Source organism: Pteronotus mesoamericanus, unplaced genomic scaffold, assembly GCF_021234165.1.
Source record: "Pteronotus mesoamericanus isolate MK-2021 breed Mesoamerican mustached bat unplaced genomic scaffold, CSHL_Meso_final scaffold_651, whole genome shotgun sequence".
Classification (NCBI taxonomy): Eukaryota; Metazoa; Chordata; class Mammalia; order Chiroptera; family Mormoopidae; genus Pteronotus; species Pteronotus mesoamericanus.
This window is the reverse complement of record NW_026555325.1, coordinates 4,992,940-5,006,445: the sequence shown is the minus strand read 5'-3', so window position 1 is coordinate 5,006,445 and position 13,506 is coordinate 4,992,940. Positions and strand designations below refer to the sequence as shown.

The following is a 13,506-nucleotide window of genomic DNA, read 5'->3' as shown; positions in this document are numbered from 1 at the left end:
CATGATGGATCTGTCAGTCACAAGTTTCCCATAGTTGTGGCCTTCTGAATCATCCAAATAGGTTCTGCAGAAGAACGCTAATGCAAAATTTGATGTAGATCTGTTGTTCCACTTGCTCAGCCATTTTGAATGTGACAGACACACAGTATACTTGTTCACGAGATTGTGTCTATCACACCCACTGATGTACAGTGAAGTTGCCATTGTTCACACAACACACATTCCAGTCCACTCTCCTTGGCTGCCAGCTTACATCAATGCCATGCAAGTTGTTCTTGTTATATAACAATGGCTGGAATTTTTAAGGACAGACCTCATATAATATGCTTTTGAATATCAGGTTAGTTTACATTAGGATGCACTTGAGATTTAAAACATTTTTTTTATTATATGAGATTCTTACTAATTTACATGATAGCTATGTTTGCACAAAGTGTATTCTACAGCACACAAGTGAGCATTGAAACATATTTTCTATTGATTTCTATTAAATTTAAAATATGTCCCCATGGGAAAAATGAACTCCGATGCATAATAAAAATATAATTTGCAGATCACAATGTTTAGTGCAAAGGACATTATGCAACTATTAGAGTGCAACCTATGCACATTTAATTCTACTACATAAATGTAAACTTATTTAGTCAAATGGAAAATCAATCCATATGATCTTTACATCCACTATATGGTTAATTTCTGTCTTAATAGGAGTTCTCACTGCTTCTATTTTTTTTGCTATTCTTTGAAGTATTTAGCATAATACTAACTGAAAGGGTCACATTAATAAATGTTTTCAATGGAGTTCAGAAGAACAAAGCTGTTTTTTATTTACATTTTAATAGTAAAATCATTACTATGTCTAACAGTAAAATAAAACTATGTTTGATCGTTGTATATCTATAAATATTTTTGATATGTGGTTAATTGATAATTAAACTATTCTAACTATTTAACTGAATTCTGGAAAAAATTTTTCAGCAGGTTTTTTAAAATAAAAAGGGACTAAGATACTTAGTATGTATTTTCATTCTGTCCAATGGAAGCTGATCCATTTAATACAGAATATTCTATGGCTGTAGAAGAAATTGTAGTACTGGGATCTTCATTGATTCTGCAAATAAAAATCCAATGAATGTGCTCTGAAAAGATATGACCTATAACTTTATTTTAGTAACACAGATATAATTTCTTTTAGGAAAGAAGCTTTTCTTGTGCAATGAGTTTTTAGGGATTTTATTATTTAATCGTTAAGTTAATTTTCTTATTCTGATAATAAATCACTGGGTTACAACTGTTAGCAGCAAAACTGCACCAAAATGTTACCAGTGATTAGAGCTCAGTTCAACAACCTCAGTGCCTGAATTCTGGCTGAGAAAGAATTCAGAGCCAAACTTACATGCAAGCAAAAGTTTACTTAGAAAGCCACAGAAGTAGAATTGAGCATGGGAAAAAATGAGCCAGCCGAGCTGTTGAGCTCAGGAAAGAACTTACAAAGGCAAAAGAAGGGAGCTCAGGAAAAGAATGCACCTGGGGAAAAGACAGGGTGAAAGATAAGGGCATGCTCCAGAGACAGAGAGAGAGAGACAGAGAGAGAGAGAAATAGAGAGAAGTATTGGGTCCTCCATACTTAAGGTTTTTATCTGCTTTCTAAAAGTGGGTATCTTAGAAGAGATCCCAGTAGAGGATCTCAGTGGAATAGTCATCAGCTTCCCAGATGTATCCTTGCAGGATTTTGGTCTCTACTGATTGTTCACTGCCAGGGCAGGGGGTCATTAGTCACCGCAGTTGGTCCTGATGTCAGCCAAGACATCACCCCACCTGGCCTTGCTGCTTTTCTGGGCCTGCAGCTACAGAACAATGAGACCTCAATGTTAATTCCAGTTTGACCAAAACTCTGTCTCTGTGATCAATGGACCCAGGGCTTTGTTCCAAAGATTATTTGATGTGAGTCAGAACTTCATTGCCTTGAGAGCTTAATTCTTAAGGTGGTGTTTGTGCAAGGGCTTGTATGGGCGTCACATGAGGCTATTTCTCATCCCTTTTGTTCCTCTTATCAGTGGGTCTACCATATGGCTAACAACATGCTAAGGGAAGAAAGGTCAGGGAAGTCTCCAAACCTAATCAGCGATATGAAAGGTCAGAGGGGATCTAAACCACAGGACCAATGATATGCCTAGAGAGGAAAGGTCAGCCTGGGAGTGAAATCTTGTTCTCCTAGTTTGTCCCATCTTTAGGCACCTATGGCTTCCTGCCCTGGCAACTTTCTATACCTGACCTATTGTTCCTACTTTGTTCATGCCTTTCTAACTTCCTCCTGTATAACCGACGACTTTCTAATATTTATTCATGGAATTATTTAAGTGATCTAAACAGTTTGTCACTCTAAACTATGGCTAACTATTAACCTGCAACAGATCAACAGGGACGAATCTCTATGATACATTGCATTTAATGTCTTATTAATGAATTTTGAAAAAAAAATATATGTATGGATTCAGCACAACTTTTCATGTTTTCAAATAATTTGTCCAGCTTTTGTTGCATTGTTAAAATCTTATCAACTTTATCTGTTGATTATTATATCTTGATTTACATAGAGAATATATTTAGAAAAAATTATATTTCAAATTAGTAACATAAATGAGTCTTCATATGACTTCAACCTGAGTTATGTCCAAATAGTTTTTTTCTTATATATAATAATAATATAATATCCAATTAAGTCATTTACAAAGTATTTTACACTTTTAAAAATGTGCCTTTATAAAACATTTCCTGGTATTATAGAGTGTAGAACCTCATTATCTCCACACAAAATGTTAATTTGTTAAACAAATCCCATTGGGCAATTCATGGATTTATTCATTGTTGGTTTACTTACAATTAAGCCTTTTCACAAATTCCTATGTGGACACTGTATAACTAGGGTTTAGGGAAGCTTTAATTAAAATTTATAAGTTTATGACAGTTGTGTAGGACTATAATAATCGAACAAAGAAATGTCATCAGTTAAATAAAAACACACATCTGACAGGCTAATTAAAAGTTTGCATGTAGGAATGAGTTTTTTCCTCATTCCTTGTGGTTTTCTTTGTAATAAAAAACCCAAAAATAAAATATGAATATAATATGTCTTCATATAGGAAATACTACAGAATTAAATAGTTTGGCATTATTTGACAAGGTACATACAGTTAACTTCTACAGCCTGCTTATAGAAGGACAGATTTAAGATAAATTTTGCCTTGGTCAAAATATTGGAAATAAGAATAAAATATTGAAATAATCAATCAATTACAAAAGCATAAATAATAATTTGTGATTTTTTTCTTTATGGATGACATGTAGGATATTTAATTTGCTATATTTGTAATTAATCTTTACTTTTATAAATATTTATTCATTAAGGTTTGTTCATATTGTTTAGAGTTTTTCTTACTCCTATAAGTCTGTTATTTAGGCATTTAATATTTATTTCACAAAGAATCAGGTTTTCCACAGAGTTAGAAAAATAGAGAAGAGGCTTTGTAAATTTGGGACAATATAACAAAATACTTCCACTCATAAAGTTTGGAGTTATGCAAAAGAGGAAAAGTTTTAATTTGGGAAGTTTGACAATATATAAAAAGCAGAACTGGTTGGGTAAAGAATGGACAGTGCAATTTGTGAAACCCTAATAGTAGGCAATACATTTGAATTATTTCAATGGATACAAGAAAAAAGCAGAAAGTCTCATTGTAGTTCTCTTGTCACTACATCTGTGGATATTCTGTGAAAGGTTTTGTTCCCAGACATAAAGCAGGAAAAGAAAAATTGTTGAGAAAAAAAAATCAATACCTCTCACTGCTGTGGGAAAGGCCCTTACAATAATAGGTGAGTAGATGGAGAAAATTGTCCTTCTTATTCATTCAAGATCTTTTTGTCCAGGCCACTGTCTCAAATGTGATATGATATGATAACTGACATCAAATAAGACTGCCCCCAAAATATATGTTAAAAGGCACGTTAAGCTAGGAACTCCTGGGCACCCTCAGAGCATCGTGGAACTGACGGTGAAACATGTACCAGGGGTGTCCAACCTGCACCCGGTGGGCCGCGTGCAGCCCAGAATGGCTGTGAAAGCAGCCCAACACAAGATCATAAATTTACTTAAAACATCATGAGATTTTTTTGGTAATTACAAATCATAATGTATTTAATGTGTGGCCCAAGACAATTCTTCTTCCACTGTGGCACAGAGATACCTAAAGGTTGGACAGCCCTGAATTATACGGATGTCTCTCAAATCACATATGTACCTAAGAAGTAAAGTGCAAAATCACCTAATTAACACCTTGATAAAGATGAACATATATTTAAATTGCTCTTCTTTGTTTTTCTTTCACTTTTCATTAAATCACGGCTGTTTTTAATTTAAATTAAGTTTGAAGACATAGTTCTCTTAACATAGATATTAATTATGTTTAGGAAGTGCAAAAATCTGATTGTTCAGTCTACTTGCTTTATAAGAAACCAAGAAAATATTCAGTTGATGAATATTTTCACAACGTCCCCCAAGATTGCCACAGATGAAAAAAATAAGTCATTCCCAACAGTCTCTGTCTGCCAGGAAAAGGGGGTGGCGATTCCCTCTAGTGGAGAATGCCGCAAGCCCTTCTCTTGAAGTGGCTTTTATTGAGAACAATATGCACTGGGATATATAGCATGCATGCAAAGCTCATCAATCAATGTCAAAAGACTATGTTTACAGAAAACACAGAGAGATTATCGATAACAATTGAAGGAACTCGGAGATTTGCCTCCGGTCAGGGTCTGGTAGACAGGGTGGCCCCTTTCAGCCCTGAAACCTGGGAAACTGATCTCATATTATGCTCAAACCCCAAACATCAGTACTCATTAACTTGAGGGCATTCTTAGCAAAGTAAGTTTTATAGGATTTAATGCATTTCTTTTCCAGGCCTAATTGTTCCTGGGTACCACCTGATCTAGTTTAGGGCTATACCAGCCTTTAGTATTGTTTCACTGACCCAGTCAGGCAGGTGGAACTGAGTAACCCAGAGATAAGGAGACTTCTTTCAGATAGAATGAGGACTCTGGCCACGACCAAGCCAAGGGGTCAGGGTCTTTTGCCCTTTCTCTGTGTACCCCAAGTCCTTCCCTGATGGCCCCCATGCAACTGTACCTGTCTTAGGTTGCCCCTGCCATCTAGGGGTCTTACCCATCATTGACTAACCAGCCATCCTCTAGGGCAAAACAGGGTGATGTGAGTGAGGCAATGGCTGCACCCCTGCCAGGGGGACAGGTTTTGTCTTCTCAGTTGACTTCTTTTCCCAAGGCCTCCTTGCTCAGCTCCAGCTTAGGGGTCCTCTTGCCTGTCAGTAAGGCTACAGTCTCTGGATCCAGGCAGGACAGTTCCCAACAAGTTGAAACATAAAGTTGCAAACCAATAAGACAACCTACTGAGTGAAAATATATTGGTTGGTACATCTGATAATCAGTTAATATCTAGATTATGTAAAGAACTCATACAGCTGAACACCAAAAAACAAACAAACAAAAATCCAATTGAAAAGTGGGCAGAGGACCCGAATAAAAACTTCTCCAAAGAGGACATACGAATGGCCAGCACACATGAAAAGATTCTCAACCTCACTAATCATCAGAGAAATGCAAATATAAACCACAAATATATATTACCTCATACCTCTTAGAATGGCTGTCATCAACAAATCAACAAACAGCAATTGCTGGCAAGGATGTGGAGAAAAGAGAAGCCTTGTGCACTGTTGGAAGCAACACAGTTTTGTGCAGCCACTGTGGAAAACTGTATGGATGTTCCTCAAAAATTCTAAATAGAAATGCCTTATGACCAAGCAATTCTACTTGTAGGAATATCCTGGAAGAAACTCAAAATACTAATTTGAAAAAAGATATGCCCCCAATGTTTATTGCAGTGTTATTTACAATAGCCAAGATATGGAAGCAAAGTGCCATCAGTAGGTGAGTGGATAAAAAAACTGTTACATACATACAATGAAATATTACACAGCCGTAAAAAAGGAAATCTAACCATTTTCAACAGTATGGATGGACCTAAAGGGCATTCTAAATGAAGTCAGACAAGGATATATACCATATAATTTTATTTATATGTGAAATCTAAAGGACAAAATAAACACATCAAACAAAAAACAGAAATAGACTCAGATACAGAAAACAAATTTATGGTTGCCAGAGGAGAGGGATTTTGGGCCACTGGGTGAAAAAATTGAAGGGATTAAGAAGTATAAATTGGTAGTCACAAAATAGCCATATATTTTTAAAGTACAGTGTTGAGAATATGCCAGGTAGGTACTTGAAATATAGAGGGGGTCACTTTTATAATCACATTTATATGATGGTTTAATCAGTCTGGTAATATGAAATAATATTGAATGTCAACTGTAGTTGAAATAAAATTAAAAATAACTAAGTAACAAAAGAATATATAACTCTGACAAATAGAAAAAAACAAGGAGCATAATGAGGTAATGGAAGAAGACTGTCTTGTACATACATGCACATGGACATATGAAAAAGAGCATCCTGACTGGTGTGTCTCAATGGATTGAGTGCTGGCCTGCGAACCAAAGGGTCACCAGTTTAATTCCCAGTCAGGGCACATACCTGGGTTGTGGGCCAGGTCCTCAGTGGGAGCCATGAGAGAGGCAACCACACATTGATGTTTCTCTCCCTCTCTTTCTCTCTCCCTTCCCCTCCATCTAAAAATAACATGTTGAAGAAAAAATGAAAGCGCTCCCTGACTGATGTGCTCAATTGGTTGGGCATGATCACTGGTTTGATTCTGTGTCAGGGCACATGACTGGGTTGTGGGTTTGGTCCCCAGACAAGGCATGGACGAGAGGCAACCAACTAATACTTCTCTCCCTCTATTTCTCCCTCCCTTTCCCTCTCTCTAAAATAAAAAAATATGGAAATAAATAAATAAGGGAAAGAGGGAGAAGGAATTTGGGAAGGGGGAAGAAGAAAAGGAACCTAATCAGATATAAATGACACCAGCATTCTTAAGTTACTGGCTGAAGAAAATATTCACTGTATAAACCTTACTACAAGCAATTTTGAAATACTTAACAAGACTTTTTTTAAAGTTGCAATGTCTTTTAACTAAATAATGTCATCTTCAGAAGCATTTAGCAAGGATTATATAATAATAAAAAGCAAAATATTTAGATGTGAAAATGTTCAGTATTGTGTTATTTATAATAAAAATGGAGATAAAAATTGAATTTAAATAGTTAATATGTAAATATAGCTTGTAAAAAAGGTGACTCTTATAAGATAGCAAAATCATGTATGCCCCTGAGGACAGTGTTTATGAGAATATTTTTTCTCTCCTGGGGGGACCTAGGAAGATTGGAATCTACTGAGCAGCCAGATATATACAATGAGTGAAAATGATGGTATGAAGTTTAGTAAGGAGAATGAGCCCAGAGTCAGAAATTGGGACAGAGGCCTTAGATAGACAGATAATATTTGAAGCCATGAATTTGGATAATATCATCAGAAAAATTTTGGAAAAAAATTTTTTGAGAGGCAAAGGAAACATAAAGACAATTGGAGATATATAAATATTTATGTATATATATACACATATATAGATAGATAGATATCAATAGATATATAGATATCAATATAGTTATATATATATATATAGTTACACACACACACAAAATACTAATATCTTAGAGACTAAGTGGGTAGAATTTTTAAGTGTAGATAGTTAAATTATAGAGAAAAATTGAGGACACTAATAACTGAGAAAAATTAGTAGATTTAGGGGTTAAGAAATTAGAGGTAAGCTTTGTAATAATATATAAAGATACAAAAAAGACAATACCACAAGTTAACATTTTCATTTCTGAACTTTTCTTAGCTCCAGGAAATCAGAATTAATTTACTTATGCAATGCATGCATATTAAAAAATCAGACCTCTCTACTGAGAAAACAAAGAGGAGTAACAACTTAAGGCACATTATTAAAAAAGTTAAAACTGTTAACACAGGGATTAGAATATGGCTTAATGACCAAAGTTTTCTCCCTCCCTCCCTTCCCTCCCTTCCCTCCCTCCTTCCTTCCTTCCTTTCTTTCTCCCTTTCTTTCTCTCTTTCTTTCTCTCTTTCTTTCTTTCTTTCTTTCTTTCTTTCTTTCTTTCTTTCTTTCTTTCTTTCTTTCTTTCTTTCTTTCTTCTTTCTTTCTTTGCATATATTGGTAGAACTGGAAGCAGTGAGTGTAGATTTTTTTTTTTAATTCAAGGATGTACCATAATTTGAAGTTATACAAGTAGATGTACATAACACATGTTAGGTTTGCTTTTCTGTTTATGTGTGTATTGTGTGTGTGTGTGTGTGTGTGTGTGTGTTTTCTTTTTAAAGGGTAGGATTAGCATGTTCAGAAGGTAAAGAAAAGATAAGGACCCATCCTTCAAAGTTTGAAATGTTGCAGTGTGAGAGTAAAGTTAATGGAGAATTCCTGCTCTATCCCATCACTGCCATGAGAACAAATTTAAATTTAACTTTATCTCAAAGCTGTCACTGTTTGCAAATGACATGACAATGTACACAGAAAACCATATAGACTCCACAAAAAAAAAAATACTTGACCTAATAAATGAATTTAGCAAAAACAGTGGGATGCAAAGTCAGCATTCATAAATTGAAGGAATTTTTGTATACCAACAACAAAATATCAAAAACAAGAATTAGGAAAAAAATCCTATTTACTATAGCAACAAGAAAAATAAAATATTTAGGAATAAATTTGACCAAGGAGGTAAAAGACTTGTACTTAAAAAACTACAGAACACTTAAGAAAGAAATTAAGGAAGACACAAATTAATGGAAGCATATACCATGTTTATGGGTTGGAAGAATTAATATTATGAAAATGTCCATACTACCCTAAGCAATCTATAGATTTAATGCAATCCCTATCAAAATACCAATGACATATTTCAAAAATAAACAAATATTTCAAAAATTTATATAGAATCATAGTGATCACAAATAGCCTCAGCAATTTTGAGAAAGGACAAAATAGGAAAGGTCACAATATCTGATATCAAACTATATTATAAGGTCACTGTAATCAAAACAATCTGGTACTGGCATAAACATAGACACATAGACCAATGAAACAAAATAGAGAGCCCAGAAATAAATGCATCAATATGGTCAGTTAATATTTGACAAAGGGGGCAAGAACATAAAATGAAGTAAAAATAGCCTCTTTGATAAATGGTGTTGGGAGGTCTGGACAAATACATGCAAAAAAAATGAAACTTGACCATCAACTTACACCATACACCAAAATCAACTCAAGATGGATAAAAGACTTAAATATGAGATATAACACCATAAAAGTCCTAAAGGAAAATATAGGCATGGAAATTTCAGATATCACATGCAGCAATATTTTCACTGATACATCCCCTAGGGCAAGGGACACAAAGGAAAGAGTAAACAAATGAGACTTCATCAAAATAAAAAAGCTTCTGTACAGCTAAAGAAAACATCAGCAAAATGAAAAGGGAACCAACCGTATGGGAAAATATATTGGCCAATGATACCTTGGACAGAGGTTTGCTCTGCAAAACATATGAAGAACTCACATGACTCCACACCAGGAAGACAAATAATCCAATGAAAAAAACAACCAAAAAAGGACCTAAACAGACACTTCACCAAGGAAGACATATAGAGAGAGGGCCCATATTGACATGAAAAAATGTTCAACATCACTAACCATTAGAGAAATGCAAATTAATTTTATCTTAACTAAATAATGGATATAAAATGTGTAACTTAGGAACATTTCAGAATGATTTTCCTAGACTGTTACAGTGTCTGTAGACACAAAGTAAGTCATGCCTATAAATGAATGTCAGTAGAAAAAAGAATAGTCAGAACTAAAAGGAAACTGCTTTCTACGTGCCTGGCCCAGTTAGAAATGCTTCGCATGTATTATCTCATTTATTCTATGAATTTTACACAACAATCCATGAAGTAGTAACTGCTACTACCCCCTTTTTACACACAAGGAAGTAAGTAGAAAGGTGATATTTGCCCATGGTTTTACAACCAGTAATTGGCACCTGTAGTCCATAAAGTCCAGACAGTCAGACAACATATACTCTTAAGGTCTGAGCTAAGAATACTAGAGAAACTAGACCGACTAGAGCCAGCAGACTGCTCTCTCCCTCTTTCCTCAGGTCAATCGATGCTCTTCCTGTCTGTGCTGCCCTTGTTGGTTGCCAATGGTCCTGCTGCCTGTCTGCAGCACTGCTCTGCCTTAGTCATTGTAACAGTGCTGTTTTCCAATGTCAGAATCAAATTCAATTACCTAAAAAATTGTTTGTTAGGGTGTACCCAAAGAGAGTTTTGAAAAAATTAGATGGAGCCCATTTTAAAATCCTGTAACAGATGGTTCATTTCCCATTAGCAAACAAAAGATCTGCTGTACCATCACAGAGTTTCAAGTTAGATAACATTCCCCCAAATATGAAGAGATTTCTACTTGTCAAAAATAAGTCTTCTCTTCAAAGGAAGTGAAATAGGAGGAGCCTTTTAAAAATAATTCCGCCAGAATCTAAATGACGCAAGGCATATGCCAGCTGGGGGACAACCTGGACACTCTGCCCTGGATTCAGAAAAGCGGTAGATGAAGTGAAAGCACAGTATCGCATCTCTGAATGACTGAGATTGAGGACTTTTCAAGTGCCTTAGCAGGGCATTCTGTTTTGTTTTGTTTTTTAAACTTCTGTTATTTCACTTTGTTTTGTTCTTGTTTTTTTTTTTTAAAAAATGAAATAAACCTAGAAAGTGATATAGAAAAGTGTGATTCAGTCATTCCTCTGTATGGCCCTTGTTCTCATTGTTCTAATGCCATTTGATTTCTTCTGGGTTTTCTGTTTCACATTTATCTCATGTTTATTTTTATTTTTGTTCCTGTTTATATTTTTTATTTCTCTGTAAATCATTCACTAGCTCTTGTGGATGAACAAGGATTACTCTTGTTCAGGGTTTTGTTTTTCTTGGTAACTATGTTCCAACAATTTTCAATATTCTTTATCTTTTACCATCATTTATTCTATTGTTTGTGTCTTAATTTTTCCTCTATTTTTGTTCAAGTGAAAATATTTTCTTGGCATGTATTCCACAACCGTTATAAGAAAAACCTTTATCTAAATATTTTAAAGCCACTTTCTGACAATGGAAAATATGAAATTAATCATCTTTTAATGTGTATACAATTTACCTTTTCCTCAACCTATTAATTGACACTTATTTGGCCACCAAACTAATGTAATTTGTGAACAAATTTTAAATCAATTCTACTCAACATAAAAAATGTATATAATTTTCTTCTTGAGAATCAGTGGCTTCTAGCATTTTTAAGTGTGTGACACCCATTCAAAGTAAAATAAGTAAATTGTGAAACCTCAGTGTATTCATTCTCCTCAAAATGCAGGTAAGTTTTATTTGGAGGCATTTTATTCACTTAAGAGTACTTTAAAAATAATGTAGAAATGAAGAATTTTCCTTCAGTACTGAATGTAGATTCTATGGCAATAGAGAAAACATCACTTTCCCCTTTTAAGCCTTAAGCTTTACTACTCCTGCATTGTTCGACCATTCTAACTATGCTTCTTGTTTACAAAGGTGAGAGGAAGTGATTGAATATTCTCTGATGTCAGTAACTTAGTGTCATTTTCTGAGTTCTATTTCATTGACTTCTATAACTAAATCTCTTTCCTCTGCTGTTTGATGTTATTTTTCACATTTTCCTAATCTCCAAGTCTTATTCTTTCCCTCTTACTAATGATAGTCATAAATTTTGTTTTGTTTTTCTTCACCACTTCTACAGAACTCGTTCTGCACTCAGTTTTCTACTCAGTTCTTGACAGTCCGAGCAGTTAGAGAGGCTAACCCCTGATACGATAGTTAACTGTTTTGTTCCAAACACTCTAACGGATTGTTCACCTTTCATTATGATATTAGTTCCCACAGGGCAAATAAAGAAAGATAACTAAAGATGATCCATCAAATTTGCTATTGTGTGCTGTCCACATTAGACTTCTAAATCATTTTACTAGACTACAAGTGACTGTCCTTACATGAATAAAAATATCAAAATGAAATAAAATAGTACTTTAGTAAGTGCTTATATAGAAACACAGTATGTATATTTAAATCAAATAAACTAATGCTCATGAATATTATTATAGATGACATGTCCTCTTTAAATTTATTAAAATATTTACTTATACTAAGTCTAAGCTCTGCTGAATGTAGATTCAGAAGTAGTTGAGACATAAACACTGGGAAATAGGATTTTTCTCTATTTTATATTCTAATGGTGAATACAATTATCATTACCACATGACTAGAACAAAAATAATTGTAAAAGCAAAATGCCAAGAAAGAGAAATACAGGGAATAATGCACGCACTGTAAAAGATAAAGTACGCCTGTGCATGTAAAGTTATGTATAAAGTGAACTATGCTAATTTTACCGGATGTGCATCTGAGTTATCATTGAATCTGGGTATCCTTGGAATGTTGGGAAACTGAGACCCAAAGAGGGTTACTGCCTACAGTCACAGATTTCAGTAAACAGAATTCTGGCTTCCTGACTCTTATCTAGTGAGGACTCCATGAAAATAAACCATTTTAGCTAGTAATTTCCTTTTTATTACCTTTTTCCAATAGGGAAACCCACCTGCAGCTGTGCGCTGGGATTCACTGGACCAAACTGTGGTAAGACAGTCTGTGAGGACTTTTGTCAAAATGCAGGTACCTGCATTGTGACTGCCGGGAACCAGCCTTACTGCCACTGCCAGCCTGAGCACACTGGAGACAGATGCCAGGACAGTAAGTGAAAGCAGCACCCATAGTCCGCCTGACAGTATGCTTTCCTGTTTACATTAAGAAGTTTGCATATTCCCTCAATTATCTCAGTTCAACCACCCCTTATTTTTTCAGTTTTGCCCCTACGTCACCCCAACTCCAACAATTCTTTTCATCATTTTTTACTCTTTTATTTTAAAAATTATCTGTTTCTGCCTTCTCCAGCTTAGATTCCATGGTCTGTCACAATCATTCATTCCCTTGTATACACCCTCAACTGCCTTGCTCCCTCTTCCCTTCTATTGTTCTCTTCTAGAAAACCATAACCATGGTTAAATCCAGTGTTCCATCTGTCTTGAACAGGTGCCCCATTGCTAAATGCAACTAAAAAAAGACACATAATTATGTAGACTGGTCTCATTTGAACTTTTATCACTAATCTCAAATGGGCACTTACTATGGCTTCTACTGTATTTCACTAATAAACTAACTTCCTAAATGTCTGTCATATTTTCTCCTTTCTCTTCAAACCTCCAATACCTGCTCCTGACTTTATTCTCAGCTCAATAAAGTTGTCTAAAGGGAAATGACACCAGTTCT

At 34.9% G+C, this 13,506-nt stretch overlaps 1 protein-coding gene across 1 annotated transcript in view; it reads left to right on the top strand.

Moving 5' to 3' along the window:
• Positions 1-13,506, top strand: part of LRP1B (LDL receptor related protein 1B) — a 1,772,547-nt gene that overhangs the window by 1,690,363 nt on the left and 68,678 nt on the right. The window contains exon 84 of the mRNA XM_054562474.1: positions 12,769-12,930. Within this exon, the coding sequence (XP_054418449.1) occupies positions 12,769-12,930 (162 nt within the window). The remainder of the gene's footprint in view (positions 1-12,768; positions 12,931-13,506) is intronic.